The sequence below is a fragment of the Phodopus roborovskii genome, unplaced genomic scaffold (assembly GCF_943737965.1).
Source record: "Phodopus roborovskii unplaced genomic scaffold, PHOROB, whole genome shotgun sequence".
In the NCBI taxonomy this organism is placed as follows: domain Eukaryota; kingdom Metazoa; phylum Chordata; class Mammalia; order Rodentia; family Cricetidae; genus Phodopus; species Phodopus roborovskii.
The window spans coordinates 10207232-10232792 of record NW_026126645.1 but is presented as its reverse complement, the minus strand read 5'-3'; the positions used below and the strand labels follow the sequence as shown (position 1 = coordinate 10232792).

At 49.9% G+C, this 25561-nt stretch overlaps 1 protein-coding gene across 3 annotated transcripts in view; it reads left to right on the top strand.

Annotated features, from left to right (window-relative positions):
* Positions 1-1348: 1348 nt before the first annotated feature.
* The window catches only part of Mfn2 (mitofusin 2), a 28298-nt gene continuing 4085 nt past the window's right edge, over positions 1349-25561 (top strand). The window contains exons 1-18 of one of the 3 annotated variants that reach the window (XM_051173724.1): positions 1349-1579; positions 2854-2994; positions 3347-3431; positions 9207-9385; positions 12475-12610; positions 13747-13909; positions 14844-14968; positions 16357-16465; positions 16565-16672; positions 17489-17642; positions 18350-18417; positions 18551-18672; positions 20507-20633; positions 20993-21097; positions 21332-21434; positions 22034-22254; positions 23484-23639; positions 24713-24909. In XM_051173724.1, coding sequence (XP_051029681.1) covers positions 9211-9385; positions 12475-12610; positions 13747-13909; positions 14844-14968; positions 16357-16465; positions 16565-16672; positions 17489-17642; positions 18350-18417; positions 18551-18672; positions 20507-20633; positions 20993-21097; positions 21332-21434; positions 22034-22254; positions 23484-23639; positions 24713-24909 — 2069 coding nt within the window. In that variant the 5' untranslated portion in view covers positions 1349-1579; positions 2854-2994; positions 3347-3431; positions 9207-9210. Of the gene's footprint in view, positions 1580-1974; positions 2114-2853; positions 2995-3346; positions 3432-9206; positions 9386-12474; positions 12611-13746; positions 13910-14843; positions 14969-16356; positions 16466-16564; positions 16673-17488; positions 17643-18349; positions 18418-18550; positions 18673-20506; positions 20634-20992; positions 21098-21331; positions 21435-22033; positions 22255-23483; positions 23640-24712; positions 24910-25561 lie in introns of those variants that run through there. The other 2 variants (XM_051173723.1, XM_051173725.1) reach the window with 2 other exon arrangements.

The window sequence follows — 25561 nt, the reverse complement described above, 5'->3', positions numbered from 1 at the left end:
AAGCTGTTTGTGGCATGACTCTACCCTGGTTATAGGGCAGTGCCAATCAGTAGAAAACATAACATGAGAGCTAGGCATGGTGGTGAATGCCTATAGTCTTAGCCCTAGGGAGTGGGGCAGGAGGATGTCAGTTCAAGGCTGGTTTGGGCCGCCTGGTGGGAAACCTGCCTCAAAAACAAACAAGCAATATAGTACTCACTACAAGTACAGGCCACTTGGGTAATTTAAAATATTCAACTAGCCATATTATATGCTTTTAAATATTGTTATTTTTAGTTAATGTGTATGAGTTCCTGCCTACATGCGTGAAAGTGCACCACATGTGAGCCTGGTGCCCATAGAGGACAGAAGATGTCTGATCCCCTGGATTGTAGTTACCGATGGTTGTGAGCTGACATGGGGTGTCTGATGCTCTGTAAAAGCCCATCTCCCCAGGCCCCAGCCATATTTACTTACTGTGTGTGGGTGGATGCACCATGCCATGCTGCTTGTGCGGAGGTCAGAGTGGGTTTTTTTCCTTCTACCCTGGGGCTCCAGGTGCTGGAACTCCAGTTGGCAGGCTTGGTAGTGGCCATCTTTACCCACTGAGCCATTTTGTGACCTCCACTATTAGCTACACTTTTAGAAGTAAAAAGAAATGTGAATTTAATGAAAATATTTTTTTCATTTAGTCCAATTTATTCAAAGCCTTAACAACATGCTATCCATATTATAAAAATATGAATGAGGTAGTTTGCATATTTTCATATTTAGCATTGGGGCATCTCTCAGTTTACAGTGGCTACATTTCAGTGCCTCCGTAGTCACAAGTGGCTGGTGGGTGGAGTCCTCCCAGCCTGAGATCGTCTGCTGTATTCTAGTTCCTGGCACAAAATAAGGGGCCAGTGAGTGACGTGTGAGGTTGGACAATCATTCCAAGAATGTCCTAGAGCTACTGTGAAAATTAAAAAAAATTGTTCGTTAGATGCCCAGCTCAGTGACTGGCACCTAGTAGGTGCCTGCATTGTGGCTGCTGTTTTGACTGCCTCAAAGGCAACTGAAGGACAATCACTTCACCCTAACGGTCTGTTCCCTTTGAAGACGTTTCTCTCAGATTATGAAATATAAGTCTAGATTTCAAAACTGGCAGGTGTTACAGGATCAAGTTGGAGAGCAACAAATGAAAACACCCGCAAACCTCTAATCCACACCCTTGCCGTCTTAGTCGTCCCCTTGCTCCACTCCTCCCCACCCCCACGCTTGACAGCTCGAGGCTCCGCCCTACCCCGCCCTGCCTGGCGCCGATCCGAACTACAATTCCCATGATGCACTGGGAGCCCCCACCCAAAATAAACGTCATCTGCATAGGACGCGGGACGGTTACCAGGCACGCGGAGGCACCTTTTGGTGCGCGGAGTCTCCGGACGCTGTCGCGTTAGAGTGGTGAGGTTGAAGTGACTGAGTTCCTAGGCCACCGGCTCATCTGGGCTGCGGCGGAGCGAGTGACGAGCGCAGCCCCCTCCCCTCCCTCTTCCCTCGGTGTGGCGACTGCTAGTGACGTCGTGGGTGTGATGGCCGCCTCGAGGCCGGGAAGGTGAAGGTGAGAGGGCGAGCGCGCCGGGGTGGTGGAACCGGCAGGTCCCCGCCGGGAGAGTCCTGAGCCGCCCAGCTTAGGACGCTGGGACGCCGGGGCCCCTGCGGCTCTGGCTCAGGCTCGGGTCACACGGGCGTTCCCCTGCCCCGGCCTCGCCGCCGAGCCCTCCTCGGCTCTGAGGAGGGGGCGGGCCGCAGGACCCAGGGCTGGGAGGTGGGCTCCTCGAAGCTCCCGGCACCCTGGTCTTCCAGCCCTGTGGTCACATTCCTGACCCCTGATCCTTTCCCAGTTTTCATCCAATACTTTTCTATTTTCTTTTTGCCAGCATATTTTTTTCAGGACCCAATTCACTGCCTACTCCACTTATGGCCGAGGTCCTTTTACTTGTATGACTTCTCATTGCACCGTTAAGACCCTCGATGGTTGGAGCTATTCTTACTGTCCCTGACCTTAGCACCTAGCACATTGAAGGCCTCAGACAATACTGAAAAAGATAGCTGTTTGGATGCAGAAAGGCAAAGCTGCTGGCCTCCATCTCTTGTAATACTCCCTACCCTGTTTGTTTATTTTTCCAATCATCTCTCCCTCCTTCCAGAAAAGGACTCTTGATTGTCCCCTTCTTGTCTTATGTTGGAAAACACAAGTGAGCTTTGGAGTCAGTTGTGTATCTTAGTCTCTAGCTTGGCCACTTGACTGTACTTGTGCCCCCCCTCCAGACAGCCCAGACAGGGTTTCTCCGTGTAGCTCTGACTGTCCTGGAACTCATAGAGATCCTCCTGCCTCTGTTTCCCAAGTGCTGGGATTAAAGGTGTTGGCTATCACCAACCGGTGTTCCCACTTACTCTTAAGTTCAAGTTTATTCTGCAGACGGGGGCTTACTTTACAGTAGCTGGAATAGACAGGCTTTCGATCAGGCCTGCTCTCTTCGTTCCACACCCCTCCCACTGCTAGTGGACAGTTTCCCAGTCCTCAAGGCCAGGCCTTGTCCTGGTTCAGCACCCTCCTCTCTCCTCTGGATGTTCCTTTGCCAGGAGCTCATTGGCGCCTTGTACTAGCACGTGGCTAAGAATATGTTTGTGCGTGCCTGTGCTTTGTGTCCCTTGTCATCGTCTCCCCTCCTCCTCCACTTCCTCACCTGCTCCTGAAGTAGCTCAGTGAATAAGCTTCCCTCAGGGATGAGTTAGTTTGGCTTTAACACCTGATGAGACATGTTTTACACATCAGGTGGATTTTTCCTTCCTGGTTGCCTATTGACCTCTCTCCCTTTTGCTTTCCAAAAGCTGGGACAGGTGGAGTTAACACCATCAGTAGCCAGCCTGGACCCTGAATCAGCACAGAGGAGACCTCAAGTCCTTTTCATCTTTTTCTCTCCAGCCATGTCCACGATGCCCACCCTGTGAAGGTCTCTTACCAGCTAAAAAGTAAGTGGAAGCTGTGGGTTTGTGTGATCTGGATTGAGAGGGAAAGAGAGTGCTCTGCTGGCTCTCGGGCGGCAAGTCTCTTGGATGGGACCCTGGAGCACAGAGCTGGTGGCTTCCAACTTCTATTGGAAGAAGCTGCTGCTTCTCCTTCCTGCTTCCACGGGATTTCACTAGTTGACAGTTCAAAGCGTGGCCAGGATCGTCTCCTGGGGCCCCTGAAGCATTAGTCTCTGTACCTTGTTTGTTCGTCCCTGTGCTGGCTCTTCTCTGCTTGGCAGAGGTTGGTTCTTATCGTGGCTCTAAGAGCTGGCTCTGCCGTTACCCTGTGTACTCTTTTGTTTCAATTTCTCAGCTACTCCTCTGTACCAGCTGTGCCAGCAGACGATCTCTGGACCCATTTTATTTTCTCTGCTAGGAGTTGCTGTACATTAAACTGGGTAAGGAGGTGATGTGGATTCAGGACCACACCTGGGATCCAGACACCTTGCACTGAATTTTGCTACTGCTGTGCACACACCTAATACTTCTCCACTAATAACCTGGGTCAATGCAAAGCTTCTGATGGCCTTCAAGTGCTAATACTGACTTTTATGCTATTATTGTGCTCTTGCAGCTTCTGGGGGTGGAAGAAGTCTGTCATTTAATGAGCCTTTCCCTAAAGTGTGAGCCTTAGCATTTTAAAGCCTGTTAAAAGTTTCTTCTCTCCGAACTCCTCCCTCCTCTCTTTTAAGAAAGGCAGGGTCACATAAACAGGCTGGCCTTGAACTCCCTGCTTAACTGAGGATGACCTTAAGCTCTTTTTTCTTGTTCTTTTCCCCAGATTTATTTATTTTGTGTGCATATGTGTCCCAGTGCACATGTGGAGGTCAGAGGACAACTTATAGGAATTTGTTCCCTCTACCCTGTGGGTTCAGAGGATTGCACTTAAGTTGTTAGGTAGCAAGAACTTTTGCCAATGGCTGAGCCATCGCTCCATCCTGGCCTCGAGCTGGTGATTCTCCTGCCTCCATCTCCCAAGTGCTAGGAATACACTTGCGAGCCACCAGGCTGTTAAGAAGTGTCTTCACCCAACAAATTGCTTGATGCCAGTCATTGTGGTGACACTGTATTTAAGTCTGCCACGTCATGTGCACAGAGATGATTTGACTGTATAGTATTTTTTGCTTGTTTTGTTTTTGTTTTTGTTTTTGTTTTGTTTTGTTTTATTTTGCATGGTCCATTGGGTATAACTGGAGTTCTGAGGGTTAGTCTTTGGGAAATGCTGCTGTTAAGTGCTCCAAAATCCAAAGTACTTTGAGGATGTTACAAAAACTCAGTGTACGCCTAAGTTAGTGTAACTGGTGTTGGAACTGGACCCTGTGGCCCAGTTGTACTTAGGGGAAGGCCCTGCACGCCTGCAGTGAGCCCTGTGGTAAGGTGAGGCCTATCAGGGCTTTCCAGAAGAAGGACAGGAACTCAGCCTCCTCCCACCACCTCACTGGTAGGAAAAGCCCCAGATAGCAGGGGCTCTTTGGGGGCTTTTGGGCATGTATTTATAAACTTAGTCCTTTTTTGCACAAATATATGTGCAGTTTGCTCTTTGGATTAAATTTCAGAATCTGAAATTGACTGGCTGAGCTCCAAATGCTTAGCTAGAAACTGCTTTTCAGGAAAAAGTGGATTTGGGTATTTAGGGCTGGAAGGTTTTAGAAGATTTCCCTGGGCTGTATTCACTAATGTAGCCTGTGTCTCTCACAGCTGTAGATAAGGAAGGTGGAAATGGGGAGGCTGCTATGCTGTCAAAGACTGGCTTTCTAGAACTCAGCACCTGGGTGGAGACACAGTGTGATTTTTAAAAACACTTCAAACTAAAAATCCAGTCAGGTTGTGTCCTCTGTGTGTGGGTGACTTTGAGTTATGTCTAGGAGGAAAGTGAATAGAAAATGAATAGGAAAGGAGAGTGGTTTCTAGACAGAAAGCAAGGTCAGATGCAGACACTCCACCTGGGAATTAGCAGAGCCAGAGAAATTCGAGCTTGGAGCCAGCTGTGGTAGGTCTCTGCAGATGCATAGCCACAGGTGTGAGGTCAGGGAAACCCCTGGCCTGCCGAACGTGCAGCAGGCCCTTAACCTCCGGTCACTTGGCTTTACTAGTGTGCATGCCCTTGAGTATTTTATTTGCTAAACACTAACAGCCCTTGGTTTATATTCTTTGGGCTTGAAGACGAGGATCAGCAGCTTGGGAGCACCTACTTCTAAAAGCCCAGCAGCTATCAAGGAACTTTCTTCCTTCAAGCCAGTCACTTGTGGGTCGGGCACTGCTTCTCTTTTTCAGCTGAACTGTTTGCTCCATTTCCATGGTAGCGGGTGGGTGAGTGCAGGATGTGCTGGTAGGGTTACTCACCAATGTTACTCCCAGCATCCTAGGCTGGATTGCTGGGTGGCCATGGGGAGAGTCTTGTGATCTGGCTGTAGTTTACAACCGTTTGGGTCCATGAGCTTCGTACTGCCTTCAAGCCTGACCCTGCTGAGCATGTTGCCTGTGCCATCACCTTTAGTCATCTGATGACTCGCGCCATTTCTTATTTGTTGAATATGAAGAAACCAGGGTTCCAAAGTGAAATGACTGGCTTGATTTATGCAGGGAGAACACAGGGACTCTCACTTTGTGCTGATTTCACCGTCTTTGTCCTGTGCAGCCTCACCTCATCCTACACTCTTTCATCCTCCCCTCCCCTCCCCTCCCCTCCCCTCCCCTCCCCATAACTGCAGGCACTCTTCTTTTCCTTTATTGAATTATTTTATTTCCAGTGCCCACTCTCGGATCTCTGTTGACTTTCCTAGTTGAGAAAGCGTGTCTCAGGAGTGGGGTGTGGTGGTACATGCCCATAATTGTAGCACTTGAGAGAGAGGGGGCAAGAGGGTGAGAAGTTCAAGACCTCCATGACTGTGCCTCACCAGCACTATGACTACCATCACCAGCATTACCACCACCACACCGTCACACACACACACACACACACTACACATCACCACCACACCGTCACACACACACACACACACTACACATCACCACCACACCGTCACACACACACACCGTCACACACACACACACACACTACACATCACCACCACACCGTCACACACACACACACACACTACACATCACCACCACACCGTCACACACACACACACACACACTACACATCACCACCACACCGTCACACACACACACACACCGTCACACACACACACACTACACATCACACACACACACACACACACATCACACACACTACACATCACCACCACACCGTCACACACACACACTACACATCACACACACACACACACACTACACATCACCACCACACCGTCACACACACACACACACACACACTACACATCACCACCACACCGTAACACACACACACACACACACACACACACTACACATCACCACCACACCGTCACACACTACACACACCACACACACACTACACATCACCACCACACCGTCACACACACACACACACTACACATCACCACCACACCGTCACACACTACACACACCACACACACACTACACATCACCACCACACCGTCACACACACACACACTACACACACACTACACATCACCACCACACCGTCACACACACACACACACACACACACACTACACATCACCACCACACCGTCACACACACACACACACACACACCGTCACACACACACACACTACACATCACACACACACACACACTACACATCACCACCACACCGTCACACACACACACACACACACCGTCACACACACACACACACTACACATCACACACACACTACACATCACCACCACACCGTCACACACACACACACACACACTACACATCACCACCACACCGTCACACACACACACACACACACGCACACACACTACACATCACCACCACACCGTCACACACTACACACACGCACACACACTACACATCACCACCACACCGTCACACACACACACACACACACACACACACTACACATCACCACCACACCGTCACACACACACACACCACACACACACTACACATCACCACCACACCGTCACACACACACACACACTACACATCACCACCACACCGTCACACACACACACACACTACACATCACCACCACACCACACACACACACACACACACACACACTACACATCACCACCACACCGTCACACACACACACACACACACACACACACACACTACACATCACCACCACACCGTCACACACTACACACACCACACACACACTACACATCACCACCACACCGTCACACACACACACACACTACACATCACCACCACACCGTCACACACTACACACACCACACACACACTACACATCACCACCACACACACCACCATACACACCACCACACACACCACCATATACACACACACACACTACACATCACCACCACACCGTCACACACACACACACCGTCACACACACACACACCGTCACACACACACTACACATCACACACACACACACTACACACCACCACACACACACACTACACATCAACACACACACACACCACCATACACACCACCACACACACCACCATATACACACACACTATACATCACCACCACACACACCACCATATACACACACACACACTATACATCACCACCACACACACCACCATATACACACACACACACTACACATCACCACCACACACACTTCACTGTACACACCCCACCACCACACACCCTGAAGAAAGAAGGGGAAGGTGGAAACGGCAGTGTGCTCACTTCCTTCCCCTGAGTCCTGTAGAATCTGAAACATGCAAAGCATTTGTTGATTTGAGCAGCACATGTTGGTTTCCATCCCTGGGCCTGTCTTTCGGCCTACCTTGAAGGTGGCCCTTCTCAGAGAGAGACCCAGTTTTAGCACCCGGACGTCTTGTACTTTTTTGGCTGCTCTTCCTGCTTAGGGCCTGTGTTGCATTATTTGGTCATCTTGTGTGCTCATCCGTGAACGCTTGCTGATGGGGTGGAGGCTTGCTGGCAGGCACCATGCGTAGGGTGGCCGTGCACAGAATGACAGGGCCAGACTCACAGCTGCACACGCTCCCCTCATCCTTGAGGGCCTTTTCCTTTTTAAGTCCCAAGATCTGTGGGCTGTGTTGGGAAGCAGCTCTCTCCGTGGTTGAAACTCTAAGTAGGGTCTTGCAGGGCTCCACGTGGGGCCCACCACACCGGGGAGACATGGGCATATGTTTTGACCTAAGATCTCTAGGACTTTGTAGTCAAGTGTTGTGGCTTCTGTGAAGATCTGTGAGACTGCGAAAAAGACAGGCAAAGATAGATTATCAGGGAGCAGAATGCCCAGTGTTATCACAAAACACAAAAAAGGTTTTAACCTTTCATTTCCAAGTAGGCTTCTGTCAAATGCTATAATAGGAGAAACTGATAGGCTTTTGTTGTCATTTATTTGTTTATTTGAGACAGGGCCTTAGCCCAGACTGACCTTAAACTCACTGTGTAGTCATAGCTGGCCTTGAACTCCTGTTCTTGTCTCCAGCTCCCAAATGCTAGAATCACAGGCATGTGCTTCTATGTCTGCCCCAGTACATTCCTTTTTCTTTTTTTAAGCTTAGAAGTAGATATCTCTCTCTTGAGGATCACTTGTGCTTGTCTCTACTCCGTAAGCAAGCAAACTAACAAATCTCCTTAGGCATGAGTACCGCTGTGTTCCTGGACCACAGAGTGGCCATGGAAGGGTGTGGGTAACCCTGACCTTGAATGCACTTGGCTTTCACTGTCTGATGTTCCTTTGGGCTGATGGTGTTGAAGAGATAGGTCCAATTTCTACCACTTCTCTACCCGACAATTCCTGTGTATGTGACTGTGTGATCCCAAGATCCTCCCCTCTCTCTAAGGTACTAGTCAGTGTTGAACAGGCAAGGCAGAGATTGCCAGCACCAAGCCTGAACTCGGGGCTCTGTAACCAGGCATTTGTAAACCCACACAGTGTGACATGGGATGAGCCCAAGTGAGCCAAGAACTCCTTTCCTGATTAAGCTGTTGGGACCTTGCTTTTCTAGAGTGAGTCCAGAGCACCCCATGATCTTGGTGGTCCCGATTCTCTTCCCACGCCTCTACCCCAGCAGCATGACCACATGGAAGTGCCTACACTCACTCACACAGCCTTGGTTCTCTTGCAGCGAGATGTCCCTGCTCTTCTCTCGATGCAACTCCATTGTCACCGTCAAGAAGGATAAGCGACACATGGCTGAGGTGAATGCTTCCCCACTCAAGCACTTTGTTACTGCCAAGAAAAAGATCAATGGCATTTTCGAGCAGCTGGGGGCCTACATCCAAGAGAGCGCCAGCTTCCTGGAAGGTGAGTTGGTCCCCTGCTCAGCCAGGCCCCATGAGAAACTTGAGTAGCAGGGTTTGGGTCCCAAGTAGGCCTGATATAGGGAAACTGAAGCCCAAGAGTGTTCTTGCTGTCATCTGTGCTCTGCTTGGGTCCCTGTGGACCCTACGTACCAAGAAGAGTAGGGTGAACAATTAAGTTAGGGATCTCACGTGTTTCATTTGAAGGAGATTTTGTTGTTGTTGTTTTGTTTTGTTTTTCCTGTTTTTGTTTTTCAAGAAGGGATTCTCTATGTAGCTCTGATTGCCTTAGAACTCACTCTGTAGACCATGTTGGCCTCAAAACTCAGAAGTCCACCTGCCTCTGCCTCCCAAGTGCTAGGATTAAAGGCGTGTGTCACCATGCCCTCCCAAGGGTAGGTGAATCTTATCCCCATCAAAAAGGCAAACAGGCGGGAGGTGTGATGTGGTGATTGCTCTGTTGGTAAAGCCTGGCTTACACAAAGCCTATGTTCCATCTCCAGCACATGCATAGGTATGTGGTGCATGCCTGTAATCCCAGCACATGGAAGACTGCAGTGGGAGGAGCCAGAGTTTCAGGTCTTGGCCACTTGTGAGTTTGAGGTTAACTTGAACTTTGTGAAACCATGTCTCCTAAAGCCCACCAACCAGAAAAGCCAAAAAGCAAGTAGACTAAGGTTTGAGAGTTATCTGACACCTTAGTGTCAGACAGACGGACGAGCTAGCTTTACACAGGTGTCTTTAAGGCCACAACCCATGTGTTTTATTTGACCTGGTTCTGGCTGTCACAGCACCAAACACTGCTGGATGTTGATTATTCCAGAAAGGGTGCCCTGGTTGGTATTTTTAGATTGGCAATAGCAGTGCAAGTAGGAAACTCCTGTCACTGTGACTTTTCTCCAGTTACTAATTTGAGCACAGCCTCTGTCGATGGAGGACTGCTTCCCAGCCCTTCTCTGTCTGTGGGCAGTTCCAGCCACTAGCTGTCAGGCTCCCTCCAAAGGGTGCCCCGCTACTGGCCTGGAGCTTGTCTGTGGAGACTCAGGTGTTGAGTCTCCTGTGTCCTTGGCTTCCTTGTATGTGAAGGAGGGGCTCATATGAGACAGAGCATCTTTAGCTTTACCTGCAGAAGTTGGCAGACCCAGTGGTGTGTGGAGGGGGGTTGTCCACCTCTAGCTCAGTGGACCATCTCTCTGGCTGGCTTATTGTGTCACACGGGCAAGCCAGTACATGAGGCCCTGGTAAAGACAAGGACCATGTCAGGTTTTGTTAACCTACCTGTCCCCTGTCCTATGCATGGGGCTTAAGGAAGGGATGATGTCTGGGGAATTGAATGTTTGGCCCTGAGTCTTAGGGTGTGATTGAGGCCAAAATGATTGCAGATGACAGCTTGTTTATTTAGCAGTAGCTCTGCTCAGCCTTCCCTGAGCTGGGCCTAGGTATGCAGAGGTGGTGAGCAGGCTGCTGCCTTCCCAGAGTCTGACTGTCGTGTGTGCCCTGAGTCATTCACTCATGTGATGTTGTGGACAGGCTGGTGTTTCAGGAAGGGGCCCTGTCATAGTTCTTTGATGTATCTTTTTGTGAAAATATGAGGCCCTGTTCACTGACCACATGGAAGGAAAGAGGCTGAGTGTTGGAGCTGTGTTTGGGACTGCTCTGGTCAGGGGAGAGGAGGCTTCCTGCTCAGGCAAATAGTGAGAGCTTGTCAGCCTGCAGATGCTTGTTCAGTGGAGCCACGTGCCTGAGAGGCAGCTTCCTCCTGTGAGGCACAGCAGAGGTCATACTCATGTGCCCATTTAAGGGAGGGATGTTGATGCATCTGGGCTGGAGTGACTGCTCGGTGGGTTGGGGGGGGCATGTTGGCTGGGCCACTTCTTTTCATGGCACTCCTTAGAGGGACGATCACTAGGTAGTCTCTGACAGGCCACTTGTCATACTCCAGATGCTTTGGGGAGTGTTCTTGGGACTGGGACCTGCCAGCTTGGTAATTTGCTAGAGTTTGCTACAGGCCCAAACACCCCCTGCTTGCCAGATAGCTGAAGCACTTAGTGGTGGAAGGGTGAGGCTGGATCCTGCTCAGTTCCATCTTCTATAGTGATTTTTTTTTTTTTTTCACCCATCTGCCTGTCAAGGGCACTGGAGAAAAGCAACACAGTCCTCTAAGCATCCATTCATTCAGCCAGTGATGGTGAACCTGCTGGTCTAGCCGTCACATGGTAGATAATGCAGGCAGGTGAGCTAGCCAGTTACATCACTGTGAATGCACACACACAGTCAGGCAGCAGTGTGCCAGGGAAGGCTTCCTGGGCTTGTGCTGACCTGAGACCAAGTAGATATGAGACCCATTACTTCATAACAGGGTGTCTGTTCTTCAGAGCATCAGGTGAATTGGGGTGGGTAGCAGTAAGCAAAGCCTAGAGGGAGAGGAGGCTGGTGAGTTTGAGGAGATGGTGTGGTGGAGTAAAAAGTGGGGGCTGGCAAGGCCAGGTCTGGTGGCTCACACCTTTATTCCCAGCACTCGGGAGACAGAAGCACATAGATCTCTGTGAGTTCAAGGCCAGCCTGGTCTACAAAGTGGATGCCAGGACTGTTTTACACAGAGAAACCTTGTCTTGAAAACACACACACACAGAGAGATTTTTCTTTTTTAAAATAAAAATACTGAAGAGTCAGGTGTTCAGGTACTTTGCATTTGAATTCGTTTCATTTTCAGACACCTTGGGAAGTAGATACTGCTGTTCTTTTTGTTTTGTTTTGTTTTGTTTTTCGAGACAGGTTTTCTCTGCATTGCTTTGGAGGTTGTCCTAGAACTCACTCTGTAGACCAGGCTGGTCTCGAACTCACAGAGATCTGCTTGCCCTGCCTCGAGAGTGCTGGGATTAAAGGCGAGCACCACCAATGCCCGGCTATAGTTCTGTTCTTATGAAAGGAGATGGGGGAATCCTGTCAGTCTTGCTCCCCAGTCTGTTCCTAGCTGCCACACAGTTGGACCACAGTAGGGAATCTGGGAGAGCAGGGAGTCAGCAGAGGTGGTCTTGTCTTGGAGAGGAAGCTCTTCTGACCACACAGTGACCGCTGTCATCTTCCCTGCAGACACCCACAGGAATGCAGAACTGGACCCAGTTACTACGGAAGAGCAGGTCCTGGACGTCAAGGGGTACCTGTCCAAAGTCAGGGGTATCAGCGAGGTCCTGGCCAGGCGGCACATGAAGGTGGCTTTTTTTGGCCGGTGAGTACTTCGAAGTCCTCCTTGTTTCTCTTTCCTGGCCTGGGGGTGGGGGTGGGGATGGATACAGGTGTGGAGAGAGGTCCTCTCCACAGGGGAGCAGTGTCTGTCATTCCTGAGCTCATGTGCTCCTTTTTTTTTTTTTTTTTTTTTTTTTTAAGGGAACACTGTTTTTATGTATTTAAATTACATTTTTATTTATTTGTTGGGGGATGTGCACAAAACTGCATGTGTGAAGAAGGTCAAGGTAGCTTCTCTCCTTCTGTCTTATGAGTCCTAGGGAGTTTGAAGCCAGCCTGTGTCAAAAACAAAATTAAAATTGTACAGGGGCTAAAGGTTCCAAGATAAACCGATACTTGGCACACCGTGGTAGTGTAGAGTGAGTACTGTGCCTCAAGTCCTGTCCCTGAGTTCTCAGGTACGCCCTCAGCTTCTCTGGCCTGATGTTTCTTCATCCTTTCCTGGAAGGTACGGCCTGGCCCTCACTGGGTGTCGGCCATGTCACTGGGCACATGGAAATGAGTGTCTCGGAAGCTGTGTGCTGCTGGGGATAGCCAGTGCAGAGTGAGAGTGAGTGTTCAGCACTGAAGCCTAGAGCCGGCAAGTCTGCAAGTCGAGCTGCTTGCAAAAAGCAGAATGTAGAAAGGGCTACGCTAAGTGGAACCCTAAAGGAATCTTCCCTTGTGCCTGGCACGGGTGGGCCTGAGATGTGGGGATTCATGTGTGAGGAGAAGCATGATGGGAAAATAGCCATGCAGCAGGCCCAGTGTTGGGAAGCAAGGACATGGGCTCATTTGGAAGAAAGACAACCCTGCAGGCAGGGCCCATGGTTTAGGGAAAAGTACAATTTACTTCAGAGGCAGGCAGGGTCCATCATGTTTAATGAGTGGTGCTGGACTGTGAGACAAGTCACATGTCTGTCCCAGCCCTCTGCTGCACCAGCTGCCTGAGGTTGGTCTGAAGTGATGAGCTCATAAGAGGTTTGCCTGGTCATTTTAATAAGCACAGCCCTCCTTCCAGTGCTGCCTGGGTGTCACTGACATGGCGGAGAATCAGACTCTGCAGCCTAGGCTGGGCACTACAGTGTGACAGCCCGACAGCCCAGACTATGTGTCCTTGCCACTCTTGTTTTCTCCTAGGACGAGCAATGGGAAGAGCACTGTGATCAACGCCATGCTCTGGGACAAAGTTCTGCCGTCTGGGATTGGCCACACTACCAATTGCTTCCTGCGGGTGGAGGGCACAGATGGCCACGAGGCCTTCCTCCTCACTGAGGGCTCGGAAGAGAAGAAGAGCGTCAAGGTGGGTGCTGGCCAGCCAACTCTGCCTTGGGAACCAGTGGGTGGAGTCTGGACTTGGAACAGTTAGCACATGAGTGTCACAGGGCTCGCTCGACCTCCATGCTCATGAACTTCGTGGAGGATTATGAGAGTGTTTGGGGGGTTCAGAAGAGGGGCATCACTGTGGAGCGGGAGAGGCTGAGCTGCTGGCCTGTGCACTAAGCAGGGAGAGAGCGCATGTGTTCCTCCTGAGTGTGCTCTGGGATTCTCACGCTGCAGCCGGCAGCTGCCGCACTCTCATTTCCTGAGCCTAAGCGGCAGCTGCGCTCTGCTTGGGACCAGGGGTGTATTTTGATTCATAGGGAATTGATCATTGCAGAATAAGCTGGGCTTCAGGGTGATGTTTGAGAAGGAGGCTTAAAGTGGGGAGTGCAGTGAAAGGAAGAGGCGCTGAGAGATGGCTCCTTTGCTCAGAGTGCTTGATGCTCTTTCGGAGGACACTGTCCTCCTTTCTCAGCACTGTCAGGTGCCTCACACCCTCCTGCAACCCCAGCTCCAGAGGGTCTAGCTCCCTTTACGGCCCTCGTGGACACCTATACACGCACATACACGTGGGTAAAAATTAAAGAATCTTTATTTCCTTATTTTATGTGTATATGTGTCTGCCTGCTTGTGTGTCTGAGTACCACATAGGTGCCTGGTGCACATGGAGTCAGATCCCCTGAAATTGGAGTTACAGTTGTGAGCTGCCGTATAGGCACTCGGAAATGAACCCAGGTTCTCTGGAAGAGCAGCCAGTGCTCTCAGCCTCTGAATTGTCTCTCCAGCCCTTGAATCTTTGTTTTTAAGGGGTACTCGGTTGGTCAGCCATCTGCTATGTTGTAGCAGGTTGCACAGGAAATCTCTCAGCTGATGGCACATCTTGGCCTGATACTTATTTCCTTCTCCACCATCAGACTGTGAACCAGCTGGCCCATGCCCTCCATCAGGACGAGCAGTTGCATGCAGGCAGCCTGGTGAGTGTGATGTGGCCCAACTCCAAGTGTCCACTTCTGAAGGATGACCTCGTGCTGATGGACAGGTGAGACAGGAGAGATTCCTCTGAGCCCAGTCTGAGAGTACCAGCTCCATTTCTGGGTGATTCAGGTTGAAGGTCCCTGTGTCCTTTCTCTCTTTTCTTTGTTTAAGTACTGATGCCTTCCAGAGAGCCCAACCAAAGCCTTCTGCTCCTTGGATTTCTCCAGGGCCTGGTTGGTCATCATGCTCTTTGGCATCAGTGCCCTGCAGATGTCCCAGGGGTGGGCTGTTTGAGAGATACGGGTGCTGAGAAGTGGGAGAGGCGCTACTTGCCAGTCACTGGGTTTGGGTTCTGCCAGCCCAAGCTAGTTCAGGGCTTCCAAGGCTCTTGCTCTATAAAACGGTCCTTGGGAGACATGTGCAAGCAGATATAGTCAGGCTCTTGGCTTTCTTAGTTGGTTTCCTCTGGAACACAAAATACACTACTGTGTACACCATAACCTGCAGTAGCTTAGGACCTGTTTAATCATTCTATTTCTCTTTGTCTGAAATGCCCTTAGCAGACTGGACCTTTATCAATCTTCAGGACATTGACTCTGGGAAAGCTGGTGGCTCCAGAATAGTTAGTGTGTGTATGTGTTGATAACATAATATGTGGTCATTTTGTTCCTCTTGAAGGAATGATTTGCCCTGCTTTTGGACATGTTAGACTTATACCAAAAGATACAATAGTATGGCCTTGGTCCCGACTCAAAATACAAACTTGAAAGTTGAACATGGTAGTTCATGCCTGTAATCACATCTTTAGAGAAATGGGGGCAGGAGGATCAGGAGTTCAAGGTCAGTCTCTGCTACATGAGACCCAGTCTCAACCGAAAAAAGGAAGAAAGTTTGGCTCAGAGGTTAAGAGCACTGACTCCTCTTCTAGAGGTCCTGAGTTCAATTCCCAACAACCACATGGTGACTTACAACCATCTATAATGAGATCTGACACCCTCTTCTGGCCTGCAGGCATACATACAGGCAGAATATTGTACCCATAATAAATAAATCTTAAAAAAAAAAAAAAGAAAGAAAGAAAGAAAGAAAAGAAAAAGGAAGGAAGGAAGAAATTCAAAACCTAGTTTCAGTTATATATCTCTACAAGTTATTGTGTTTTTATAAAGTAATAAGGTGTTGCTGGGCGGTGGTGACACAGAGTGAGTCCCAGGACAGCCAGGGCTACATAGAGAAACCCTATTTCAAAAAAAACAAAACAACCAAACAAAAAAAGTGATAGGTGCTAAAATCAAACTCTGAATTCCTCAATGATCTGGAAGGACAGGGGAAAATGGGAAATAAAGATCCCCAGCAGGGTGGGCTTAGCTACCGCCTGAGCCTGGCCACACTGCAAGTCCCAGGGCTGTCCATGCCCTGTGCCCGATCATACTGATTTACACCTGTCACCACCAGCCCTGGGATTGACGTCACCACGGAGCTGGACAGCTGGATTGATAAGTTTTGCCTGGATGCTGATGTCTTTGTGCTGGTGGCCAACTCAGAGTCCACACTGATGCAGACGGTAATGCCTCCTCCTCCTTGTCCCTGGGCCTGCGGGCAGGTCAGCTACTTGGGTGTCAACTGACAGGACCCCTCCTCCACCAAATCCCACCTTGTTTAGGAGAAGCAGTTCTTCCACAAAGTGAGCGAGCGTCTCTCCCGGCCTAACATCTTCATCCTGAACAACCGCTGGGACGCATCTGCCTCAGAGCCTGAGTACATGGAGGAGGTGGGTATCTGTCTGGTGGTTTGAGACTGCCAAGAGCCGTGAACGCTGACCACTCGGATCTGCTTTACATCTCTCCCTCCTCCCCCCCCCCCCATTCACTTTCTTTTCCTTGATTTCTCCTAGGTCCAAAGAGCACCCCAACCATGCTTATTTTGTCTTTGTTTTTCTTTTCGCTTGGACCAGTAACTTTGGTTCACAAAAGCTCAGTATATACAGAAACAGACTTTAGGAAGACATTCAGGAAGGAAACTAAAAGAGAATGAGGCATAGGTGGTTCTTAAGACAATTCCCAACTCTGATTTTGTGTGAAATAAGAACAGGGATTTGTGAGTCCAAATACTGCTGAGGCCTTGGTGGAACTTTGGTTTAATCCTGTCTCCACACCTGAGGGAATGGGATCTGCTCACAATGCTTGAAGTGTGTGTGTGTGTGTGTGCGCGCGCGTGTGCGTGCGCTCGCTGGGGTGGGGTGGGGGTCTGTGGATGCTCTTAACCATTTTAAGTGCTACTGGGGGCTAGGACTCTCTAGGGATAGATCAGGGTCCTGGGAGACATGGCGTGTCCCTGTAGAGCCAGGTTTAGGCTCCTTCTGGGACACCAAAGAATAATACTAGGCAGACTTTGACCTGGGCAGTCTGAGGTCTGTTCTGTGACTCAGGAGCCCCTAGAGAGGAGCTAGGGAGACTGGTGGCTCTAGAGCGGAGGTGGTAGGTGACCTTTCATTGTGTAAATATTTATCCCTTTTGCTTGTTGTGCTCTGTGCATGGGGTTTCCCTGCCCCTGCCCTGCTCACAAATACCTGTCTGTCTGGGCCCAGGTGCGGCGCCAGCACATGGAACGCTGCACTGGCTTTCTGGTGGACGAGCTGGGTGTGGTGGATCGAGCTCAGGCTGGGGACAGGATCTTCTTCGTATCCGCCAAGGAGGTGCTCAGTGCCAGGGTCCAGAAAGCCCAGGGCATGCCAGAAGGAGGTAACCATGAGACCCAACGGCTTTTTTATTTGTACTGGAAATGTTGAGTCTGGGTCTGTGGGCGGCAATTGGTCTGGCAGTGAGGTAGTGAGCAGAGCCTGCAGGGACGTCCTGGCTCCTTAGATCACCCAGGAGCTGCCTCTGAGCATGTCTTTGAGGGCTTTTCCAGAGAGGACTCCCTGAGGAGGGATGACTCACCCTGAATGACAGCTGCAGAGTACCAGCATTCCTTCTGTTCCTTTGCCCAGTGAGGTCTGGGCAAGCAGCCTTGAGTTCCTTGCCATTCCTTCCCTGCTGTGACCTACTGTGTCCCCTCAGACTGGGGGCCAGAGTAAGGCTGCCTTCCTCCCTAGTTTCTTGTCAGGTGCTTTTGGCCACAGGGTTAGAAAAGTAAGCTAGAGAGGCTGAAGAGATGGCTCAGTGGTTAAGAGCACTGGCTGCTCTTCCAGAGGACCTGAGTTCAGTTCCCAGCACCCACATAATAGCTCACAACTGTCTGTAACTCCAGTTTCGGGAAATCTAACACCTTCACACCAGTGCACATAAAAGATCTAACACCTTCACACCAATGCACATAAAATGAAGTTAGATAAAAATAAATATATTCAGAAAGAGAGAAAGGAAGAGAGAGAAGTAATCTAGAGAGGGGATTTCCCCATTTTCCTCTGTACAGCTGTTTCCTCACTAACACTGCTATCCCCCCATAGGGGGCGCTCTTGCAGAAGGATTTCAAGTGAGGATGTTTGAGTTTCAGAATTTTGAGAGGCGATTCGAGGTAAGTCTTTGTTTCTGGTATGTGCTGATTCTGCCCTTCCAGGCTCTCTTTAGCCCTGTCCCTGGCTATGAAAGCCACAGCCTAGCCCTTGGAGGTGTGGCCCCGCCCCCTCAGTGGCCCTTGTCTGTTCCAGGAGTGCATTTCCCAGTCTGCAGTAAAGACCAAATTTGAGCAGCACACAGTCCGGGCCAAGCAGATTGCAGAGGCCGTTCGTCTCATCATGGATTCCCTGCACATTGCGGCTCAGGAGCAGCGGTGAGAGCCTGAGTCTAAAGCCCAGGGAATGCTGGGAAATTATGGTTCTACGCATTTTGCTTTGGGAAGCTACGATATCTTTATCTATGATCACATCCTTAATATTGAGCTGAGTCCATGGGCTCACACCCAGGCCATAGTAGATATAGGTATACAGACTCCTTGGCCTGGAGGGCCATCTGGTGTCTCATACCTCCCTGGCCTGGGTCGTGAGGGAGGGCTCTTTTGTTGGGGGTCTTGGCCTTGGCCTTTGTTTTTAATTTTTAGTGGTACAGGGTTCAGAGTGGAGACCTTGCACCAGCTAGAAAATCAGTTGACCACTGCAGCCCTAGCCCAGGTTTTTTGTTTTGTTTATGAAGTTTTTGTTTGTTTATTTGTTTGAACAGATTCTTGCTATGTAGTCCAGGTTAGTCTTGAACTTCAGTGCCCCACCCCAACATACCATATCCAGCCTGTTGTTGTTGTTGTTGAGACAGGGTTTAACTGTGCGTCTTTAGTTAGCCCACAACTCAAAATATAGACCAGCTAGCTTTGAACTCAGAGATCTGCCTGTCACTGCCGCATGAATGCAGGGACTAAAAGTGTGTGCCAGTTTTCAAAACATGGTGGACACTGGAGATGTGCTCAGTTAGCAGTGTTTACCAGGCATTCAGAAACCTTGAGCTCAGCTCCCAGCATACACCCGTGCACACATGCGCATACACTGGCAGCCTCTAATCCCAGCACTCTAGAGGTGGAGGTAGGACATCAGTTCAGCGTCATTCTTGAGGATATAGTGAGTTTGAGGCCAGCTTAGAATACATGAGATCCTGTCTCAAAAAAATAAATAAATAAATAAAATAAAAACAAGTAAAAAGAAAATCTAAAATGTAGAAAAGCACAGGGAGTCATATATAAACAATTCACAGTGTTGGCCCGGAGTTAGAACAGAACAGAAAAGGAGTTAAGTTCCACCCACTCCTCAGGGGTGATGGTGAGTTTGTGTGGTCCTGCTACTCAACATGAAAAGTGCTTCTCGACGGAAACATGAAAAGACTGTAGGCTGCTGGGCACGTGCCACACATGCTCAGGCATGGTGTTACCTGTGTGGCACCGCCCCTGCTTTTTTCCCTCTCAGCCTTTGTTCTTGTTGGGACACTTGCTGTGGGTGCTGGGAACTGAGCAGGTGCTTGTCATCCATCTGCTGTGCCTGCCTGGAGGACCTCCTGTTTCTGTAGTTCTCACCCCATCTTGAGACACAGCCATGACCTCCAGGTGTCTGCTGGTTGCTCTCTTTAATTTTTTCCCCAACTACTGGACAAGTAGAACATTCTTTTGTTGTTGTTGTTACTGTGTTGTTGTTGTTGTTGTTTTTTTTTTTTAATTTCACACTGGATGATGGTGGCAGCAGCCAATGCCTTTAATTCCAGCACTTAGGGAGGCAGAGGCAGGCAGATCTCTGTGAGTTCAGGGCAAGCCTGGTCTATAAAGTGAGTTTTCTATGACAGCAAGGGCTACACAAAGAAACCCTGTGTCAAAAAGAAAGGTTTTTTTTTTTTTTCACACTGCTGCTATAGATTGTGTGTCTATGGCACAGCTTACCATGTACAAGTCAGAGGACAACTTTGTCTCTCCTACCTTTATCTGGGTCTTAGGGACTGAATTCAGGGTGTCAGGCTGGCTTGTCAAGTACCCTCCCCCCATATTAATATACTGTTTCTAAACCTGCCGTCTTTAGCCACATCTCTTCAGATACCCTGTCCAGGCAGGATAGCCATGGCCTAGGTGAGCTTCCCTTGGCGCCTCTGCTTAGTCATGTGGGGCATGGGTTTCTGAGCAGTACTTTCTTCTTCAGGGTTTACTGTCTGGAGATGCGGGAAGAGCGGCAAGACCGGCTGAGATTTATTGACAAGCAGCTGGAGCTCCTGGCTCAAGACTATAAACTGAGAATTAAGCAGATTACAGAGGAAGTGGAAAGGCAGGTGAGAAGTGGAGACAGATCTGTGGGGAGAGTCACACTCCGAGTCAAAGTCAAGTGCAGTGCAGTGGCAGCAGATGCTGAGAGCAAGGCCTCCCATCCCAGGGGCCTCCTAGGCTCTCTGGGACGCTCCCTATGGCCCCGATTCAAGAGCATAGTTTCCCCTGCGCCTCCTCCCAGGGCCATTTTGATTGGCCGTTTTCTTCCACCTCTGAAGCTTCAAATCTAGAGGAGCCGAGGAGGCTGCTTAGTGTTCACTGCAGCCTCCTTGGTGTGGGGACAGGCCAGCACTTCACTGCAGCCTGTCCTGCCGAAGCAAAGTGCAGTCTTCCTGACGCTCACAGCACTCTCCCTTGGCTGCAGGTGTCCACAGCCATGGCTGAAGAGATCAGACGCCTCTCTGTGCTGGTTGATGAGTACCAGATGGACTTCCACCCATCCCCAGTCGTCCTCAAGGTTTATAAGAATGTGAGTGAAGCCCCAGGTGCTCTTGGCAGGAGCCATTGGGCAGAGTCATCGTGTAGACAGCAACTCAGCCTTAGCTGGTCTATATGAGGGTCCCTGAGTGGAGGTGATAGTCAGGGACATAAGGCCCAAGCTTCCTCTACCTCCTTGGTCAGCTGTCAGTCTGCTTGAACCCCCCCCCCCCAGAGACTGCTGATGGTGGGGCCTCTTCTCTTACCCTCTCTTTTCTGGAGGCAGGAACTGCATCGCCATATAGAGGAGGGCCTGGGCCGGAACATGTCTGACCGCTGCTCCACAGCCATCACCAGTTCCCTGCAGACTATGCAGCAGGACATGATTGGTTAGTGCCACAAGGGGCCTTGGGATCTGGGGAGCTGCCATATCCAAGACGAGGCTAATCTAAAGAAGACAGGCTGGAGAGAGAGCTCAGTGTGCTAAGAGTGTGTACAGCTCTGGCAGAGGACCTGACTTTGGTTTCCAGAACCCATGTCAGCAGGATCACAGCTGCTTGAACCTCAGATCCGTTCAGGACATCCTGTGCCCCTGATCTCCATATTCACCTGTACCCGTGAACACATACCCACACAGATACACACACATGCACGTAATCAAAATATAAGTCAACTAGGGTGACCTTTCCTTATCTGTTACCTTTGGTAGTGATTTAACTCACTACCTTCAGGTTCTGGTATCCTGAATTCATTCTGTATGAACTTGGGTAGCCACATGGGATAGTATACAAGCCGAGACTTTGGCATGACTGCTGGCAGGACTGGGAAGGTGACCCGTCAGCCAGTCCCACTTGCTGACCACCTGGGTGTGGTTTCTGCACAGAGCTGCAGCATCCCTAGCAGCTGGTGTGGACTATGCCCGAGGTTGGGCCCTGGAGTGTCACAAGCCTGAACTGATGCATTCTGTCCCCGCTTGTTCCCCTGACAGATGGCTTGAAGCCCCTTCTTCCTGTGTCCATGCGGAATCAGATAGACATGCTGGTCCCTCGCCAGTGCTTCTCCCTCAGCTATGACCTGAACTGTGACAAGCTGTGCGCTGACTTTCAGGAGGACATTGAGTTCCACTTCTCTCTTGGATGGACAATGCTGGTGAACAGGTTCCTGGGCCCTAAGAACAGCCGCCGGGCCTTGATGGGCTACAGTGATCAGGCAAGAAGCTCCTTTCCCCAGGGCATCATGGGAGGTCACCCTGCCGCCAGATATAGGAGTCAGCCTACTAGTGGGGTCCCTAAGGCAGACAGCCATGGCAGTATACCATTCTGCCAGTGGTCAGCATTGTTGCCAACTTGGTCTTGTCCTGATTACAAATCCAGAGGGGTTTTCTAGTGCTGTCTAAGTGTGTGCTCTTCCAAACAGACACTTGGAGCTGGGGGTGTGGCTCAGTGGAAAGGTGTGTGCCTTGCATGCAAGAGGCTTTGGACTTGATTCTTAACGCTATGGGGGGAGGGGAGATGGGGGACGAGAGGAGGACTTTAAAATCTTATCTACAAATGACCACTTTAAAATTTAAAGTAAAAAAAAATTTAAAAATATTTTAGAATAAAAATATGGTAGGTGGAGAGATGGCTTAGCAGTTTAGAGTACTTGTTCTTCCAGAGGACACAGATTCTCTCCTCAGCATCTATACGATGGTTCCAAGGCATCCAGTGCCCTCTTGACCCTCACATACACCAGGCACACATATATGGTGCACAAACATACATGCAAACAAAACATTCATACATACAAAATTAAGTAAAGCTTGTAATAAAAATATACGCATCATGGCTTTAAATAGAAAGTGCATTAGGGACTGAGAAGAAGGCTCGGTGAGTGCAAGCACTAACTCCTCCTCCAAATTTGACTTGTCAGCCTGGCAGAAACAGAGCCTCCAGTTCATTGAGAGACCAAGCAGGAAGCTGGGGAGGAGGGCATCTGACATTCTGCTCTGGTGTCTGCATGTGAATACAGGGAGACACATACCGCGCGCACACACACACCCACACACACTCAGAGACCTGTACACACCCACATACTCAGACACACACCCACACATTCAGAGACAGAGACACACACACTCAGAGACGTGCACGTGCGTGCACATACACACACAAATGCTCACATAAATGCTTGAATTACTGCTTTCAGGACAGGTCCTATGCTGGCACATGCCAGGGCTTACCTCCCATGGCTGTCACCGTGCTCACCTTGGGCTAGTCGTCTCTTAGGAAGCAAATACCCCACTATGGTGCACACAAAGCTCATTTTCCCTCTTCTGCCTGTTGGGAATTGAAGAGCTGCTGAGTCCCAGTCCTACCTCGTCTAGTCTTGAGGGCCATTGAGGATGTGCTTGCACGACAGTCTTGTAACATTCTTCTCATCCCTTTGCATCTCTCCAGGTTCAGCGTCCTATACCTCTGACACCTGCCAACCCCAGTATGCCTCCCTTGCCACAGGGCTCCCTCACACAGGAGGAGCTTATGGTCTCCATGGTTACCGGCCTGGCCTCTCTGACATCTAGGACCTCCATGGGCATTCTCGTGGTTGGAGGAGTGGTCAGTGACACCTGCTTGCAGAGGGGGCAAGGGCGGGGCCTGGGAACTCAGTGAGTGTTTTCTACCCTAGGGGGCTGTGTGTCCCGAGTGCTTTCTCATACAGATGTTCCACTGAGATGTCACATAACTAACAGGATGTTCCCATTTCCTGGATATGGCTTGCAGAAACCCACCGCTACTTTGAACCCTCCCCTCCATAGCAGATAGACAACAGGGAACAACTAAAGGTTGAAGCAAGCCCCAAGGAGCAGCTGAGTGTCCTCTGGTTTCTGTGGAGCTCACCTTGTTCTGACTCAGGACACTGGGCAGCCACGGTCCCTCATGTCCAAGATCTCCCTGGTGGTGTTGGCAAGCTCTCATGCTCTCGTAGACTGCGGAGAGACAGAGTGGTGGCAAAGGGGGACTGTCAAACACTGTCAGGAATTGCTTTTTGAACATGTAGTACAAGGTGGATCAGCTGAGGCCCCTCCCCCAAGACTGAGAGTTGAGTCCTGCAGCCTTTTCCATAGATATGGCCTAGAAGAGGGTCATAAACTATAGCTCTGACCCTTGGCAGACCCTTTAATAGCGTCTTATAGCATCTTGTTTACCTAGATATACAACCCGGGGGTTAAACTTACATCACATACCTCCTTTGTGATTGAAGAAACGTTAAGTAAGCTGGCCCAGACTCATACAGCCAGGATGATGCACGAAAGCCCTGATGCTGAGCTCCAAGCCCCACTCTGTAACTGAACTGCACTCTCTTCAGCCATCTGTGGGGAGTGATTCCAAATTCTGCTTCTTAGGATAAGCTATTGCTCTGGATCATGTGTTTCTCTTTAAGAAGCCTGCTTCTCAGTTTGGAGCTGAAGCTCAGTACAGAGAGCTTGCCCAACATGTGCGAGGCCCCGTGTTCCATCCTCAGCCCTTAAAAAAAGCAAATTTCTCACCTAGATCAGGACAGTGGTCCTGACCCTAAGTTATCCTCTGTGATCAACACTGCCCCTCACTTCCAGCTGGAGATAGTTCTGCCCACTTAGCCTCAGTGGGGTCACATAAACCTTGCTCAAACTGATCATGCATCCTTACAGGTGTGGAAGGCAGTAGGCTGGAGACTCATTGCCCTCTCATTTGGACTGTATGGCCTCCTCTATGTCTACGAGCGGCTGACCTGGACCACCAAGGCTAAGGAGAGGGCCTTTAAGCGCCAGTTTGTGGAATATGCCAGTGAGAAGCTGCAACTCATTATCAGTTACACTGGCTCTAACTGCAGCCACCAAGTCCAGCAGTGAGTAGCCCAGGGACCTGAGGAAGGACACCCCAATAGGTGGGCTCTCCCCCACTCCCATTGAGCCTGACCTGAGAGCACCTGGGTCTCAGCATCCTAGGCCCCAGGACTGTGTAGTGCCAGCTTTGTGTCCAGGGATAACAGAAGGGTCCAAGACTGAGGTCGGGTAGACCTCCGGGGCCACAAGAGGGGAAGGCATGGGAAAGTGAGGGAACTGGGGACAGGCTTCATAGATTTCTAAGGTTGGTTAATGGAGCTCAGTTGGCAGAGTGCTTACCTAGCATGCATGAAACCCTGAGCTTGATCCCCAGTGTCATATAGACCAGGTGTTATGTCTTTTTACACCTGTAATCTCAGCACTCAGGAGATGGAGATGGGGATGATCCTTGGATACATAGGGAGTTTTGGGCCATCCTGGGCTATATATGACCTTCTCTCTAAATAAATAAATATTAAAGATTGCCTAAAAGGCATGAGCTGTGGGTCCTAAATCAAAGCCTGGTTACAGTGCTTCAGTAAATCAGGGGTATCCATGGTTGCTCCATCTTGGAGCATGGAGAAGGCAGTTTTACAACTTGCACTGCCTGATTGCAAACTCAGGCAACCTTCCGGCTTCAGGCGCCTGAGTCCTGGGATTGCAGACATGAGCCAC